This window comes from Solenopsis invicta, chromosome 10, assembly GCF_016802725.1.
Source record: "Solenopsis invicta isolate M01_SB chromosome 10, UNIL_Sinv_3.0, whole genome shotgun sequence".
Classification (NCBI taxonomy): Eukaryota; Metazoa; Arthropoda; class Insecta; order Hymenoptera; family Formicidae; genus Solenopsis; species Solenopsis invicta.
Genome location: NC_052673.1, coordinates 7,539,367 through 7,557,826, shown reverse-complemented (window position 1 = coordinate 7,557,826; position 18,460 = coordinate 7,539,367). Strand labels below are relative to the sequence as shown.

At 34.5% G+C, this 18,460-nt stretch overlaps 2 protein-coding genes across 2 annotated transcripts; one reads left to right on the top strand and one right to left on the bottom strand.

Annotated features, from left to right (window-relative positions):
* Positions 1 to 3,730: 3,730 nt before the first annotated feature.
* LOC120358767 lies at positions 3,731 to 4,291 on the top strand. The gene has a single exon (XM_039454026.1). It carries the CDS (start codon positions 3,731 to 3,733, stop codon positions 4,289 to 4,291), a length of 561 nt encoding a protein of 186 aa, XP_039309960.1.
* Positions 4,292 to 7,672: 3,381 nt separating this feature from the next.
* LOC120358899 lies at positions 7,673 to 9,150 on the bottom strand. The gene is made up of 2 exons (XM_039454654.1): positions 8,921 to 9,150; positions 7,673 to 8,547 (listed from the first exon to the last, which is right to left on the bottom strand). Exons 1-2 carry the CDS (start codon positions 9,125 to 9,127, stop codon positions 8,098 to 8,100), a joined length of 657 nt encoding a protein of 218 aa, XP_039310588.1. The 5' UTR covers positions 9,128 to 9,150; the 3' UTR covers positions 7,673 to 8,097.
* Positions 9,151 to 18,460: the final 9,310 nt, after the last annotated feature.

Genomic DNA, 18,460 nt, shown 5'->3' with positions numbered 1-18,460 from the left:
TCACCAGACTTGGCCCCCTGCGACTTTTTCCTCTTCCCAAAATTGAAAAGGCCTATGAAAGGACGAAGATTTGCGACGATCGAGGAGATTAAGGCTGCATCGCTGGAGGAGCTCAAGGCAATACCCAAAAGTGCATTTCAGAAATGTTTTGATGACTGGAAAAAGCGCTAGCACAAATGCATTGTATCAGAGGGGGATTATTTTGAAGGGGATAACATAATTTTAGATAAATAAATGAATATTTTTTTATAAAAATGAAAAGTCACCTTACTTTTTGATCACATCTCGTACGCCATCACGTTCACGAATTATTTAATACGCCATCTATTCCTAAGAAATCGGCAGAGTCATTACGAGTACTTACGGATAGAGTCCTATATAAAGAGAGAAGCGACATTGATGTCCGAAGCTCTGATTGGTAATCTGATTGATACTTGATTGGCTAAGCGAGCAGCCATTGTGACCACAGCTGTTTGTAGAATGATACGAATGGTGTTTGATGACGTTAAAGCGGTCCCAAAATGGCGGTGGAGGACTCAATTGGATACTGAAGGTTGTGGTGGGGGTTCGATGTCACTTCTCTCTTTATATAGGACTCTACTTACGGATAACTTCCAAAAACACTTACGAGTATTACAACAATTAAAAGAATCTGTAGATAAATGGGATACGCTTATCATTTATTTAATTAGTAAATTAGATTCAACTGAAAAACTAGTAAATTAGATTCAACAACAAAGAAAGAATGGGAGTTAAAAGTAATACAAGAAAAAGCGTCTACTACCAAGCAACTAGTCGAATTTCTTAACACGCGATGCGAATTCCTTCGAGGCTCTCCAGCCGGTGCATACAAAAACCACGCCAGCAAAGGTGATGGTACAAAAAACGACTCAAAATAACGCTAGTAATGGTCAAGGTACCATCCTTGCACATGTAGCCACGAATGAAACAGACGTGTGTGTTTTTTGTAAGCAGGCATATAAAATATACACTTGTAGAATTTTCAAGGAGCTATCCATCGAATCAAGACGTAATGAAACTAAACGCTTAAACCTTTGTTACAACTGTTTAGGCTCTAATCACACAACACAAAAATGTACATCTCGTGCATGTAGACACTGCTCGAAAAAACACCACACGTTGCTTCATATGCATGATAAACCCAACGCGTCAGACCAAATGGCGGGTTCATCTAATAATACTTCTGAAAGCACAGGGAACAAGCAAACGCACGAGAAACCGACAACTTCTGTATCGATGAGCGCAATCAATAATTGCAAACTCGAAGCCGAGATTTTACTTTCTACTGCCGTCGTGTATATTTAAGATCGCGAAGGCAAATTTCAGAAAGCTCGGGTTTTGTTAGATAACGGAGCACAATCGAATTTCATTACGAAATCGATGTGCCAACGATTAAAACTCAACACTGATACAATTCAACGAACGATTTCATGTTTGGAAACCATGGAGACACCAATCATTGAGACTACGCGAACCACAATCGCATCTACGACCACGACATACGATACAGACATTCATTTCCTTGTTGTCAACGAAATGGCACATTTTGTTCCCACCAGACCCATCAAGGCCACGTCGTTAAATGTACCATAGCGTATCGAGCTGACAGATCCAACTTTCTTCAAACCACAAGATGTGGACTTACTCTTGGGAGCAAAGATTTTCTGGGACATCCTGGAAATGAATAGGATCCAGTTGGGAGCCAAACGATTGAGACTACAATCAACAAAATTAGGATGGTTAGTGTATGGAGAGATGATACCAGTTCATCTACGATCCCACAACAATCTAATCATCTGCGGGCTTATTCGAAATATATCACTCTCGGACATATGTCTACTGCCAGACGTCGACACTGCAGAAGCCAATTATCTACCACACCACGCAGTAGTCAAGGGAATGCCGACGTCAGCTAAATTCAGAGTGGTTTTTGACGCGTCCAGCCCGACCATGTCTGGAAAATTTCTTAACGACTGCTTGATGGTGGGACCCACCATTCAGCCGGAACTGATCGACATTTTACTACGCTTTCGACAACATTCTTTCGTTCTAACCGGAGACATAGTCAAAATGTATAAACAGGTTATGGTCACACCTGATCACCGACTACATCAATGCATACTGTGGAGGCCGGACCCAGAAGTCCCCCCCCCACTACATTCAGTCTAAACACTGTCACATACGGAACGGCCACAGCACCCTTCCTGGCGATACGATCGTTACAACAATTAGCTATCGATTTCAAACGAGCACATCCTCATGCAGCCACGGTCATCACTTGAAATTTTTACGTCGACGACATGATCACCGGGAACTCATCAATGGAAGGACTCTTAGCGATCAAATCTCAAGTCACAGATATTTTACAAACAGCAGGTTTTGAATTGGCAAAATTTCACGCAAATGTGGCTGATCTACTATCAACAGCTGTCAACGATTAACCAGCTGACAATACCACGACACGCCATATTACACGATCCAATCGACATTCAACTGCACGGCTTCTGCGATGCATCGCAATCCGCTTACGGAGCATGCATCTACCTTCGTTCCGTCGACGACACGGGAAATATCAACGTACAATTGTTAACCGCCAAATCACGCGTGGCTCCGTTAAAAACAATCAGCTTACCTAGACTGGAATTGTGTGGTGCTGTACTCCTCGCTAACTTAGGGAGAAGAGTGACACAAGCTCTCACTTGCACAATTACAGGTCGTCAACTATGGACCGACTCGGAGATAGTGCTGGCATGGATCCGGAGAGAACCGTCAACATGGCAAACGTTCGTGGGAAATCGCACTGCAGAGATTCAACGACTGACCAATCAATAAGAATGGTGGTACGTGCGTTCCGAACACAATCCTGCTGATTTAATATCTCGTGAAATGTTCCCAAATCAACTCATCGACGCCACCTTATGGTGGAAAGGCCCCCCATGGTTGACGCAAGATGTATCATTATGGCCAATATCTACAACACAGTTGCCATCTGAAATACCCGAAGCCCGTACTCTATCGATTGTGCTCGTAGGGGTTCATTCTTTCGACATTATAAATCGTTTTTCGACACTACTCAAACTCAAACGAACCCTTTGCATGAGATTCAAAACAAATTGTATACTATCAAAGTCAAAGTCTCCATTAAGTCTCTATTAACCTCTTACGGTCCAAGAACTTTAACATGCAGCATTACTATAGTAAAAATTCATCAGAGGGAAACATTCACCAAAGAATTATACGATTTACAACGAAACAGAGAAGTAAACACACATAGCAAGATTCTTCTGCTTCACCCCTTCATCGATCAAGACGGAGTACTTTGCGTTGTCGGCCGGTTAAGACACTCTCCTTTAACCTATTCACAGAAACATCCCATGATCCTATCTTCCAACAGTACGTTGACCGAATTAATCATACGCGATAAACATCTACGCAATTTTCACATGGGCCCACAGCTACTATTGTCTACACTTCGCGAAACGTATTGGATTATCCACGCAAAAAACGCAATCAAGCGCGTACTACGCAAATATATCCTGTGCTTTCGGTTGCGACTTCGTAGTCCAATACAAATAATGGGTGATTTGCCAGCGTCTAGGGTAACTCCGTTACGAGCGTTTAAACATACAGGCGTTGATTACGCCGGGCCGTTTAACATTAAAATCTCGCGAAATAAGTCAGGCAAAGCTTATCGTGCCTATTTGTTTGTATGGCCACCAAGGCAATACACCTTGAACTAGTTATAGACCTTAGCACCAAGATATTTTTAAACGCCTTAAAACGGTTCATCTCGCGACGAGGAAAATGCGATTCTATTACTTCAGACAACGGTCGAAATTTTATCGAAGCTAGCAACGCATTCCGATCAATGAGAGAATATCTGTTACATCCCACTCATCAAATTAAAATTATTGACTTCGCGGCCACTCAAGGAATTACATGGAAATTTATTCCTCCGTATTCATCCCACATGGGAGGTTTATGGGAGTCCAATGTAAAAAGCGTTAAAACTCATATAAAAACTGTAATCAATAATACTTTACTCTCTTTTGAAGATCTGTATACCGTATTGACACAAATTGAGGCAATACTCAACTCTCGTCCATTGAGTCCGTTAAGCAACGCTCCCGACGAATTAGACATGTTAACACCTGGACATTTTTTAATTAGAACGTCTTTATTGTCACTACCAGAACCTTCGATGTTGGATCTTTTCGTGAGTCGAGTCAACCGCTATCAATTACTAACACAGCTGCAGCAATCGTTCTAGAAGCGTTGGTCTAGGGACTATGTTACTCAGCTACAACAGCGTGCGAAATGGAAAACTGTAATACGTAACGCCAAAATTCAGGTGGGCAACCTAGCCCTCATCAGAGACGAAAATTTGCCCTCTTTATAGTGGCACACTGGTAGAATTTACGAACTCTATCCGGATGGACTTGTGCGAACGGTCTTGTTAAAGACGACAGGAAGAATCGTTAAGCGATCTCTCTCTAAGATATGTATCTTACCGATTAATTAAGAAATTATAATTTGTATACTTAGACACTTATCTTTACATACATTTCGTAGCTTATTTTTATGTTTACTTTAAGACTCTATATGTTACACTTATTTTTGTCGCAAACTGCATTATTGCAATTATACTCCAAGGCGACCGGAATGGACGATTTCCCTCCTTTTCTCTTTTAATCCTCTTACGATTATCTCGACTGTGTATAGTCTATGTCGAAGCGCATACGACGACGGGGGTATGGTTGGCGACAGGTGCTCGATAGAGACACGGACGACACGCTTGAGTTCAGCGCTCTCATTTTTGTTATTTACAAATAAATTTAGTTCAATCTCGACAAACGGAATTCAGTCAGTTTCTACCACTATATTTTGATATAAAGTATAAAATATCTCGTAAACTATTAATCTTTTGATAATTATATCTTAATACTTTTATACACAGAATAATGAGATAAATTCATTGGTGTAAAAAAACAGTTGGTTTTCAAAAAAATTATGCAATTTGCAATATGTAATTTCATTTTTCTAAACAATACAGCACCGATTGTTGCGGTAAGACTTTAGAAAAATTTCCACTTTTCACATTTTATGTGCAATACTTCTATTGCTGGTATAAAATCGATATTAAAATGTTCTAAAAAACATATTACTAAAGTAAACGAAAATCGAAATTTATTATTAACTGCAGTATAACAAAAATTGGTTACGTCAGTATGAAAAAAGAAATTTAAGTGACCCTGCGTGCGTTTTCCGGAATAAATAATTAATTTTAAAGACTTACGATTAGCAACAAACTCGTATCTTGATATAACTTGATAATACAATGTCTGGGAATGATTTTGATACAATAATCATGCGAGCAACAAATTCTTTGACAGTCGGGCAACAAACTTTAGAGCACGAACCGCGTGTTCCCAGGATAAACAGATTATTTCCATTGCGTTAAAGTTAGCAACAAAATCAAATCCTGTTATGTTTTGATGGTACAATGTCCGAGGATGATTTTAATACCATAATCATAAAAGTAACAAATTCATTGATTGCGTAATGGATTTTAGAACTTGGCGTTTGCGTTCTTCAAATAAATTAATTATTCCCAATATTATGCCATTAGCAAGTAATTCAAGTCATGATATGTTTTGATGTTACAATATCTAAGAATGATTTTGATACCATAATCCTGAGAGCAACAGATTATTTTCTGATTGTTCCTTCTTTATCTGTCTGCTGAGAAGTTCTCCGCTGTCGTGTATACTTGTTGCACGATTAACGAAATCGAAACTAACATATTTTATGAGCAACAAATTAGCAATAAATTCTTATGTTATTTTTCTATTCAGTTCCATTATTATACAGGGTGATTCAGGTCGCTCGGAAGATTTTGCACTTACGTATTCCTCATGAAAAATTGAGTCGAAAATGTTAATAGCAAAATGTTGAGGGGTCAATAGTTTTTAAACGGTGAGCGTTTAAAAGTATCCAACCACAGGGCGTGATGTTGGCGCCGTTAAGGGCGGCACAACCAAGCAGCCGGCCGGGCGCTTTGGCGGGTACCGGCACGGTGTCAAACTTCAAGTATTGTAAAAGTTCCATGAAATCTCTATTAACATCTTACGTTTAGTTTAATTGACAAGAAGTAATGTCAATTGCAAACTCGTTAAAACATCAATTATCTGAATAAGAAAATATGTGTTTTTAAAATACATTTTGTGTGTAAAGAAATAAATTGATAAATAAAATCAATATTAATTATGTTATCTGATGAAATAATATTAAAAGCTTTCCAAACATTTCCAAAACTTGTTTGTCAAAAGTTTTATCAAAAACAATATTGGAAAAAATTTACATTTGAAATAATACACTCGACAGCAAAATTAAAGGCTCATCTATTCCGACTCCGAAAAATAGGCGTAATTCAAGAGAGTGTAACTTTGTTAAAAATGATTGTAAAAAATGTTAAAAAAAGCATTTTGAAGCTTGAAATCTTTAATTTTGAGATTGATAAGTCATTAAACGATTTACAGATTGTTTACGAAGTTACGCGGATTCAAATGGGGATAGATCAAATCTCTAAATGTTTTACAAATTTTGCAAAGCACCACGACATGAAATAAAAATTGCACGCAAATGTGATTTACAGCATTCGAAAGCGTAAATCTGAATCTTTAATTTGCTTACTTGTTGAGCGTTGTACGATTGTTTTCCCTGAGTTATGCAACACTGAAGCAAAAATGGCCTTTTTTTGCATCAATAATTAAATAATTCAGTGAATAAAAATCGTACAACACTCAACAAGTGCGCAAATTAAAGGTAAAGATTCACGCTTTTGAATGTTGTAAACCGCATTTTTGCAAAATTCGTAAAAAGAAATCCAACAAATGTCAAAATTTTGCCAAGGTGCACAGCGTGAAATAAAACTCGCAAACAAATGCAGTTTACAGCATTCGAAAGCGTGAATTTTTACCTTTAATTTGCGTATTTGTTGACTGTTGTACAATTTTTTTTCACTAAGTTATTCAGCACTGAAGCAAAAGAATGCACTGTTGGTTCAGTGTTGAATAATTCGGTGAACAAAAATTGTACAACGTTTAACAAATACGCAAATTAAAGGTAAAAATTCATGCTTTCGAATGTCATAAACCACATTTGCATGTACTTTTTATTTTACGCCGTGGAGCTTTGCAAATTTTGTAAAAGGTTTAGAGATTTGACGCATCTCCATTTGAATATGCATAACAAACACACACATACTTATATTTATATTTTTATCTCACTTTCTGTTGGCCTACTTGTTTTAAATTGGCAGTCTCCTACCGTAAGTCGTATAAGTAACATCTAAGAATCGATCCAAAGACGAATATTCATATTTGGCTTTATTAACACAGTATTGTAAGTTTTTTAACTCATAGTTTCAAAAATTAACATAGTATAAAAAAAGTTTTGAAGTCTCATTCTTTTTGTTTCTGATTCTCATAGTTCTTCTACCATCTGTGACGGGAAATCATTTTATTGACCACTCAAAAATAAAGAAAAAAATTTAGACATATCGGAGTTCTATACATTCTCGCCTGAAAACGAAGAACAGTTGAATACAAAAAGAATCCATTGGACAAAATTATTTTAATCAAGACCACAGTCACAGTATTTAATTTAATTTATTTTTCAATTTTACATTATTTTTAACGAAAGCACATGGAAACAATATATTAATTAATGAAATAAATAAACGAAATAGTCATTTACAAAGATGATATCGAAGAAACTAAATCGATAAAAATAATTGCGGGAACTAGCTACTATAATATTTTATATTTTTTTTCTTAAAAGCTAGTACATTCCAATAAATTAACTGTAATAATATCTTGTATAACAATTTCTCGTGTTGATAACACGGTTATCGTCGCGAATCAAAAATTCTATATGAGCCTTTGATCCAAATTTTTTAGATGAACACGCAATTAAATGAAGTTAAATAAATAAACAAATAAATAAATAGTAAAAAAATAAATAATGAATAAATAATTAAAATAAATAATTAAATGAATAATAATGTTTCAAGTTTTATAATAAGTGTTCGAAATGGCCACCATCCATTTCAATACACAATTCAGCACGTCTAATAAAGCTCTGTTTTAATCGTTCTAACATTTCAGGTGTGATATTCGCAAACGCTTCAATAATACGGTAATTTAGTTCCTCGACAGTATTTATAGGCACGCGATACACGTACTCTTTTATAGTTCCCCATAAAAAAAAATCAAGGGGTGTCAAATCAGGTGACCTCGCTGGCCATGCTCGAGGACCTCCACGGCCAATCCACATATTAGGATATTTCCTATTTAAAGTTTCCCGCGTGCGCCTTGCATTATGTGAAGGTGCTCCGTCGTGTTGGAACCACATAGCACGTCGCTCCTCTAATGATATATCCTCAAGTAGTTCGGACAAATGTTCAGAGAGAAAATTACTATAAATTTCGCCATTAACTCTTGCAGGAAGTTCGAATGGTCCAATCTGCACATACATGCTTTATGGTTATTCTTCTATTTTTGTAACATACTAGTCATTAATTATTCCACAATTATTCTTTAAAGTACTTAACGTTATAGACAATATGTAAAAATGTAAATGCGATTATAAAGTGGCAACTTTTAAAAATTGGTAAAATGAAATAGTGATAAATAATTTTGGAAATAAAATATAAATTCTAATCTTTAAAAGCAAATAAACATGCATTGTTATATTATTTTAAATGCCACATTATTTTAGAATATTCGAAATCCATTTTATTGCATTCATTGCTTTATTTCTAACATAACAAAGTAAAAGGTAAAGTATTTATTATTATAACATTTAATATTATAACATACATATTAAGAATACTTACCACAGAATTTTTGTATATGCCAGCCCACAAATTAATACTGAATTTGTGTTGATAGTTGCCAATGTTATACACATGCGGATTTTTATCTGCATAAAAATGAAAGTTATGTGTATTGAAAATGCCATCTCTCGTAAACATCGACTCGTCAGTAAACATGATATTTTCCACAAAATGAGGATCTTCTCTATGACATTGCAGAATCCACATACAAAAATTTATTCTTTTATTATAATCCAAAGGCAATAAATTTTGTACACGTGAAAAGTGGTACGCATGCATCTCATTATTTTTTAAGATTCGCTGCGTTGTCGAAAATGACAAATTAAGCATTTTTGAAACATTCCGAATGCTCCTCATTGGATCTTCTTCAATTGCCTGAAGCACAGCTTCTTCATTTGCTACATTTCTAGCACGACGCTCAGGGCCATTTATTGCCTGTAATGGTTTTAGTGATCCGATATTTCTTGCCCGATTTATTAATCGCAAAATTACATTTGTACTAGGATGTCTGCGATTCGGAAAACGTTCAGCGTATAACCTTGCAGTAGCTTCTGCGCTTCTTCCACACTCGCCGTACAATATTATCATCTCACAATATTCTTGAGCTGAATACTCCATGACAATTTTTTTGAAAATAAAATTGACTCTTTGAAGACAGAAAAACGTGGATATTTGATTTTCTTTTAATTTTTATTTTTTTAACATTTCTTTGTTTGTCATGACAATTTGTTATTATACATATGTACACAGAGAAACAAATGTGCATCATTCGATATGATTCGTTGAAATTTGCCGAAGAGTAGCAGTAGATTTTTATGGAAATGGCGCTCATTTTCTTCTCTCTGCTTCTTGTAGACGCTACTGCAAGATTATTCATCCAATGTTTTCCAATTTTCAGACATTCTAATGAAAATGTAATTCTGCAATTATTAATCGGATAAGAAATATTGGATCACTAATCATAAGGAAGATAGACCCTAGTCTTGTACTAGAAAAGTGTTAACTGAAGAAGCTATACTAAAATTATTGGCAACTATTACTTTTAATAAAAATAAATGTACTTCATCATTTACTTTGTTATAATTAGTAATTGAAGCATTGGATGCAATAAAATAATTTCGAATATTTTAAAATAATGTGGCCTTTAAAATAATGTAGCAGTGCACATTTACTTGTTTTCAATGACTATAATTTATTTTCAGATCACTTATTTATTCATTATTTTCACTAGAGGTTATTTCCAAAAATATTTGAATATATCACTATTTTATTTTAAATTATTTTAAATTATAATTTTGTTGCGATGATTTAAAATGTATTGATATTTTGAGATTATTTAAACTTGATTTTTTAAACTCGGAAATTTAAATTATTTATTATTGTGATAGTCAATTTAACATTTGGTGAAATTGGTTGTAGTTAGCGTTATGTTTATTTAGAAAATTAATTTACCTAATTTTAAAAAGTTGCCATTTTATAATCGCGTTTACACTTTTACATATCGTCTTTAATGTTAGATAATTTAAAAAATAATTGTAGAATAATTAATGACTAATATGTTAAAAAAATAGAAGAATAACCATAAAGTATGTGCACATCGAACCATTCAAACTTCCTACAAAAATTGATGGCGATATTTATAGTGATTTATTTCTCTGAAGATTTGTCCGAATTATTTGAAGATATATCATTGGATATATCATGGAAAAGCAACGTATTAAGTGATTTCCACATGACGAAGCAACACAATGCAAAACGCACACGGTAAATTTTAAACCGAAAAGATCTGTGGTTTGACTGTGGAAATTCTCGAGCGTAGTCAACGAAGTCACCAGATTTAATATCATGGTTTCTTATTACGGAAAACAATAAGAATATGTGCATCGCATGCCTGTAAATACTGCCAATGAGTGATCAAATTGATGAAGCGTTTACGACTATCACGATTGAAATGATACAACGATCGAGAGAGAACTTCGTTACATGAAAACGCATTTTACAGTTTAATGTTTCTGCATATTTTTAATATCGACTTTGAAAACATATCTTTTACGGAGCTATACGGATAAAAATAAAGATGCGGCAAAATTTGTTACGAATTTTGCGAGTTTATTTAACGTGAACTAAAAATATCACACAAATGCTATTCACAACGTTTGAAAGCGTGTATCTTTACCATTAATTTGCGCACTTGTTGAGCGTTGTACGATTTGTATTCATCGAATTATTCAACATTGAAAAAAGAAACCATTTTTGCTTCAGTGCTGAATAACTTAGTGAAAAAAAATTGTACAACAGTCAACAAATACGCAAATTAAAGGTAAAAATTCACGCTTTCGAATGCTGTAAACTGCATTTGTTTGCGAGTTTTATTTCACGCTGTGCACCTTGGCAAAATTTTGACATTTGTTGGATTTCTTTTTACGAATTTTGCAAAAATGCGGTTTACAACATTCAAAAGCGTGAATCTTTACCTTTAATTTGCGCACTTGTTGAGTGTTGTACGATTTTTATTCACTGAATTATTTAATTATTGATGCAAAAAAAGGCCATTTTTGCTTCAGTGTTGCATAACTCAGGGAAAACAATCGTACAACGCTCAACAAGTAAGCAAATTAAAGATTCAGATTTACGCTTTCGAATGCTGTAAATCACATTTGCGTGCAATTTTTATTTCATGTCGTGGTGCTTTGCAAAATTTGTAAAACATTTAGAGATTTGATCTATCCCCATTTGAATCCGCGTAACTTCGTAAACAATCTGTAAATTGTTTAATGACTTATCAATCTCAAAATTAAAGATTTCAAGCTTCAAAATGCTTTTTTTAACATTTTTTACAATCATTTTTAACAAAGTTACACTCTCTTGAATTACGCCTATTTTTCGGAGTCGGAATAGATGAGCCTTTAATTTTGCTGTCGAGTGTATTATTTCAAATGTAAATTTTTTCCAATATTGTTTTTGATAAAACTTTTGACAAACAAGTTTTGGAAATGTTTGGAAAGCTTTTAATATTATTTCATCAGATAACATAATTAATATTGATTTTATTTATCAATTTATTTGTTTACACACAAAATGTATTTTAAAAACACACATTTTCTTATTCAGATAATTGATGTTTTAACGAGTTTGCAATTGACATTACTTCTTGTCAATTAAACTAAACGAAAGATGTTAATAGAGATTTCATGGAACTTTTACAATACTTGAAGTTTGACACCGTGCCGGTACCCGCCAAAGCGCCCGGCCGGCCGCTTGGTTGTGCCGCCCTTAACGGCGCCAACATCACGCCCTGTGGTTGGATACTTTTTAACGCTCACCGTTTAAAAACTATTGACCCCTCAACATTTTGCTATTAACATTTTCGACTCAATTTTTCATGAGGAATACGTAAGTGCAAAATCTTCCGAGCGACCTGAATCACCCTGTATATACATATATTGTCCCGCTGACTCAATCTTCCGTTAGCGGAACATTATTAAAAAAAAAACTAACAGAGCAACAAATTGTGTTTTTTTCACAATTTTTTAGCTACAAAATAGCAACAAATAAAAAAAAATAGTTTTAATTGATTCTGCTCACTTTGTTTCGCTAATACTTATAATACGTGAGTTTTCAATTACCACTATTGACTACGCGATCTAGTATAAAGAAGAACACACCCCTCCAGAGAAAAAAGAAGAAATCACGAATAACAGTCAGCTCCAAAGAAAAAGGGAGAAGGAAAATAAGAATAAGAGATAGAGAGAGAGAGAGAGAGAGAGAGAGAGTGAGAGAGAGAGGGAGAGAGAGAGAGAGAGATGAAAAAGTGAAATTGACTTACTACGATTGAAGAAATTCAGCAAGAATCGAAGTTTCTTGGGGTTCTCCTTCGAATCGCTGTAGAGTGCACATTAAACTGTGGAATTCTGAGATTTGCTTTGGCTTATTTATATCTCTGCACAGTTAAGGGACGTAGAAGTGGAACGAATGTTCTTAATCCGTTACCACAAAAAAAAGAATTTGGCTTTAAACAGCGGCAAATTTTCTTTAATGTCGACATATACTTGAAAAAAAGCTTAAAAAAATTTGCTTAAGTTTGATGATGAGTTAATTAGAGTATCATCGCTGAAATTATGCAAAATTTAATTGTACGTAACTTCATCAATTTGTATTCGGCAATACCTTGAGTCGTTCGTTGATGTCGGTTTGAGTCATAAAGATACGCATTGGGCCCCGCATCTAACTTTGCATAACTTCTCGATTCAAGTTCTCAAATAGAAATGGTTGTATTTTGATGACTCTAGATAGCATTATACTCAAATATCTGAAGTTAGCTACTGAATTTTATAGTAATATTGAAATATTATGATTTTTATTTATTAAACGTTGTGAAAATTACAATTTTCGATGTCCAATGTTACATTAAACAACATTCATTTACTATTTATAAAAAAATAATATTGGCAGTATAAAATGAATCTAGTACGGAAAATGGGACAGGATGCATTTTTCTATACGAGGTTTCTATACGAAATTTTCATCCGAGTTGCTTTTATTTACGAATCGAGTTTTAGTATCTTTTTTTTTCGAATCCAGAACTTGAACCGATTTTTAGCATCATAGACACAAAGGATTGGATATGCACAAGAAAACGTTTATAGTGCAATTCTATTCTTTTCTCGATATTTTAATCACGATAATATTCCTACATCACGATTTGAACTTGAATTAGCATCGCCTAATCAGTAAAAGAGCCGAGTAATTAACAATTTAAATCTTATGGTTCTGTTATCTTTTACAAGTATCCCTGTTGCGCCTTCCTGAGTATTGACAATTATTCACGGTCAAGACTATTTTGAAACGGGAGGGTTCCGATAGCGCACATCCCGATAGCCCACCATCCAATCATCTTGACTTATCTAACCCAGCCTATGGAAAATCTCTAGGCATCTGCCATTGTGAGTGGTTTGTGTGCTATCGGGATGTGCGCTATCGGGACCCGCCGTACCGAAACTGCTTGACATGTTTACTATTACCTCATAGCTGCCGCTCCCATGTTTTGATTGTATCGCCGAAACGTCACCGACAGGAACCAGTTTACTTAAAAAAACTCTGCGATTTGTCTCGAGGATACAATCAATTTAATGTCGCCCACTCAAAGAATGCGAAAAGATTTAAATATGTGTATGCTATGTATTCAGTTCCTCTTCATTCGCAAATTTTGTAGCTTTAACATTTCTAATACAGCAAGATTATTCATTGTCGTTTAGCGCTCTCTCTCTCTCTCTCTTCCTCTCTCTCTCTCTCTTTCTCTCTATTGGAATGAAAGAATCCCGAGTTTAAATCCCAGCTACTTTAATTTTCTGCCGTTTATTATTTCTGCTGCTTTAATTTGAGTCTCTCAATATTTTTAATGAAAATTTCTGAACATTTGGCAGATTTCAAGTAAATAAATCTTACTTACCTTACTAATAAATAAATACTTACTAGTCTTGTTTTTAAATAATTGTTCCTCAACAGTAGCACAAGCTAATCTCTTCATGTCGTTGTTGCTACATATAATAGTTTTTCTGATTTGTTACACAAAAAAAGATTCGCCTCAACTATTGAGCTCTTTATCGTCGAGCTCATCGTTCTCCTCAAATAATCCAAAAAGTCCTCTTCTTCCATAATTTCTTTTTTTCCTGTTACAAATAAAGAAGAAAGTATTTCTTGGTTATAGAACTATAAAATGTACGAACTACGAACAATATATTATTTAACGTCATCATATTGTGCTGCTGACTGTTTAACAACATAAGGCCGTAATGCACAAAAAATAAAAATAATTTATTTTGTTTACAATCTTATTTACATTCTGTTCTGAATGTTCGTTGACTAAAGGGTAAAGTGAAAAACACTCTTGTTGTATCTAGACGATAATCTTTAATGTGCCGAACTTCTCACGACTATAAACGTATTAATTGACTTATGACTTATGGCGACGAGCGCTCAAGCGATTCGATCTCTGCGATTTCTCACGCAGCGCCTCTCTTACCACACTACTATACTAAAAGATCCCTAGCCAACAGGCGTGCAATCTATTAGGGAAGCTCAAACCTGACGCATATATAAATAAAGATAAATACTCTAGCACGTGTTAAAACGTAAACACATTCAATTAAAGAAACGAGTTCTTAAAACCTTAGGACCTTAATTACAACCGTTATGGCTTTTGTAAAGATGTAAACACGTTCCTTATGTCACGGCCATTGTAAAATGAGCTTTAATCTTAATAAAAAAAAAAAAAACGTTTTATGTTGGCTTTTATTGATCTTTTTATTTCGTTGAAAACAACTTTTGTTGGATCATCTAAATAATATTTGAATCATTCTTAATCACAATTTAAGTTCTAATATTCACAATTTTACGATTAGACAATACAAACGTTCTTGACGAGTTTTTCAAAAATTGCACAGAAATATGTTTTTATCTGAGTGTAAATATTAAATATCTCATTGACCATTAACTATATCTCGATTAATGGTCAGGCTAGCCAAATTCTAAGGCGTAATAGATCGAGAACCTAATATTTTATTAATAAATGCAAGACGTTACGGCTCTATCCTGTTTATCAGTTGTTAAACTCCCAAACTTTAGTCAGCTGCTCCGTTTAATAGACATCAATACGTACTTTTAAATATTTACGATTAAATGCTCAAGAATGTAATTTTGAATAAAACAATTGTAAGTGTCTCACATATAAATTATTACATTTTTAACATTCTTAATTTAAATAAATTTTAATATTATAATTATATTTGTGTTACTCCGGGCGTCGGATTTGGAGCGTAATTTTTAAAAATGAAGAAATTGGAAAAGGGTAGGACTTGATAATGATTTATTGTAGAGATTACTGGAGTTTAGCTACATATTATCGTAATATTTTACAAAGATACATACATTTATGATACATATTTTATTTAAATGTTAAAAGGGAAATTCCGGAGGGGAGAATCTTTTGATCAAGCATAGCTGAGATTGAGTTTAATGCTTAGCAGAGAGTCCAAAACTCTCTCCCTGAACGAGCGCGGTCCAGAGCTTATATATATTCGCATTGGGTCGGATAAAAGTTTGCGCCGATTTTTGTTTGGACATTATCTGTGTTCCCGCGCGACGCTCGCGGCTTAAAGCAAACTGCTTTATTTGTCAATGTTATCGCTCGACAGCGGCTGTCCTTCGAACGCTGTTCTAACTTTATTTTGTAGATTTGTCCTGATCGCAAGTCTTTGCTTCTTTTTCGGAAAAATTGACCGTTTTCAATTATCCAAGGCGAACAAAGGATTGGTAGTGCGCAGTTTTTGTCTCTAACAGTAATAATCACTAACCATCCTACAATGACAAAATAAATTATAGTAAACTACTTTTGTTTTTAGAATTTAACTTGAATTACACTACTCAAAAGAAAATAGGGAACACTTTCCAGACACCAAAAATTAGGCTATTTTCAAATGACTGTAACTCGGTGAAAAATCATCGTAGATAAAAAATAAAAAAAGCATTTTGAAGCTTGAAGATCCAACTTTAACGCTCTATCAGCAGATTTTCAAAATTCTTTTAACTTCCTTGTCTTATGCAGTAAAAAAGCACACCCTGTTTTGTTCCTTAAAATTTCGTATTTTTGACACTTTGCAGCTCGACCAACAAATTTTTTTCGAACAATTCAAGTAAAGCTTCATAAACTACAACATTTTGCCTACAAAATGCTTTTTTTAAAATTTCTCTACGATTTTTTTTGACCGAGTTACGCTACTTTGAAGCTAAACCTGCATTTTTTACAAATGATATCCGTACTCCGTGAAAAATCATCGTAGACAAAAAATCAAAAAACCATTTTAAAGCTCGAAGTTCCAGCTTTAACATGCTGTTAATGGTTTTCAAACGATAAAATCGCTCGCACGCGGCCAGCTAGCTCCTCTAACCGGTAGAGGGGCGGGATAGCGGAGACAGGGAGAAGCGGCTCTCTTACGGGAGGCAACGGGTAGGCGAGAAATTAAGTAAAATCGGGCCGATGTAACAGATAGAGATCACATATATTGCAGTGCATGATAGAGACGGCATACAATAAAGAAAAAAAGAATAGCGGTTAACGTAAGACAGAAATACAGAGCGATAAGGAGTTGACAACAGAAATTAATAAGCCGGACACGGGAATTATCGCAGCTCATACCATAATTACGCCACACGCGCCGATCACGACGACTGGCTCCGCGTGAAGCGCGGCAACCAATCACGCGCGTTCTGAACGATACGGCAAGTACGTGAACGCCGAGTCTTCGCTAAGGCGAATCCAGCAATTCCGAGACAAAGTACGCTCCGCAAAAAGAGTCGCGCCGGCGACACGCCGTCGCCTGAACCGCACTACAAAATTAATAGAACAAGCGCGACACGCCAATTCACCGATATTTCAGGCGGCCGTATGATCACGGCCGTAACACGACTCACGCACGTGCGTGAGGGTGTTACGACCCAAATGCCACTAGATGGAGGTGTGTACGCACTGGGCCTAGAGTTGGTATAAAGAGAGTTGCGACAATTACTCGGAAATCGCCATTAAGGGGGAAAATATATAGCTACATAGCGCCAATTTCAAAATATGAGCAAGCAATACTGTGTAACACAATGTATATACAATTCAATGCTTTCTAATTTTGACACAATCATACAGAGCCGTTTTTTCGTATACAGCGAACATTCTTAACCTTAATTTCTGCACAATTTTGAAAACCATGTCAAATGATCGATATTATTTATTCATGAGAGGTCGAATACATCTAGCTTTGATAGAAGCAGTGTTTTACGAGTTGATATTGTGTAATACTGTGTCACACAGTGTATGACTATGTTTTGTTGCTGGAAAGCTCTCAATAACAATGAAACAAAATTTTAACTTTAAATAATCATTACTTTTTTTAAATATATATAAGTTTTTTATATTTTGAGTTCTACGACTTACAATTAGAATTATATAATTTAAAAAGATTATTTTAAGGAAATTTTTATTTTATGTAGCAGAAAGATTATGCTAAGAAAAAGTTAGTTTTATAAATATACCAGGATCAAATACTTAACTCAATCATCTTAAATTTCTCGTAAATTGTTATATAAAAAAAATGTTTAAAAGAAAAATTATATGTTAATAAAAAAATAATTATTACATTAAAGTGTTTTGACATCCTTCTGTTGCACAATGTACCATATCGCTAAACAATGTGTACAGAAAGACTATTTAACATATTTTCTTTAATATTATTCATTAGTCTACATATAACATGACAATAATATTGGAATAATAAATAAAATGTTAACAATAAGAAATAAAAAAATAGATAAATTTTTAAAACAATTTGAGATTATATTTGTATATCATTATTTTTATTATTTATTAAAAAAAAATTAACTTTTTGGCTTTAAAAAAATATTGACAAAAATTACACTTGTGTAATTAATATTCTTTTCAGAATTAATATTCTTTCCAGAGTTTGCAAAAAGGTTGCAAAAGAGTTTGTATCAACT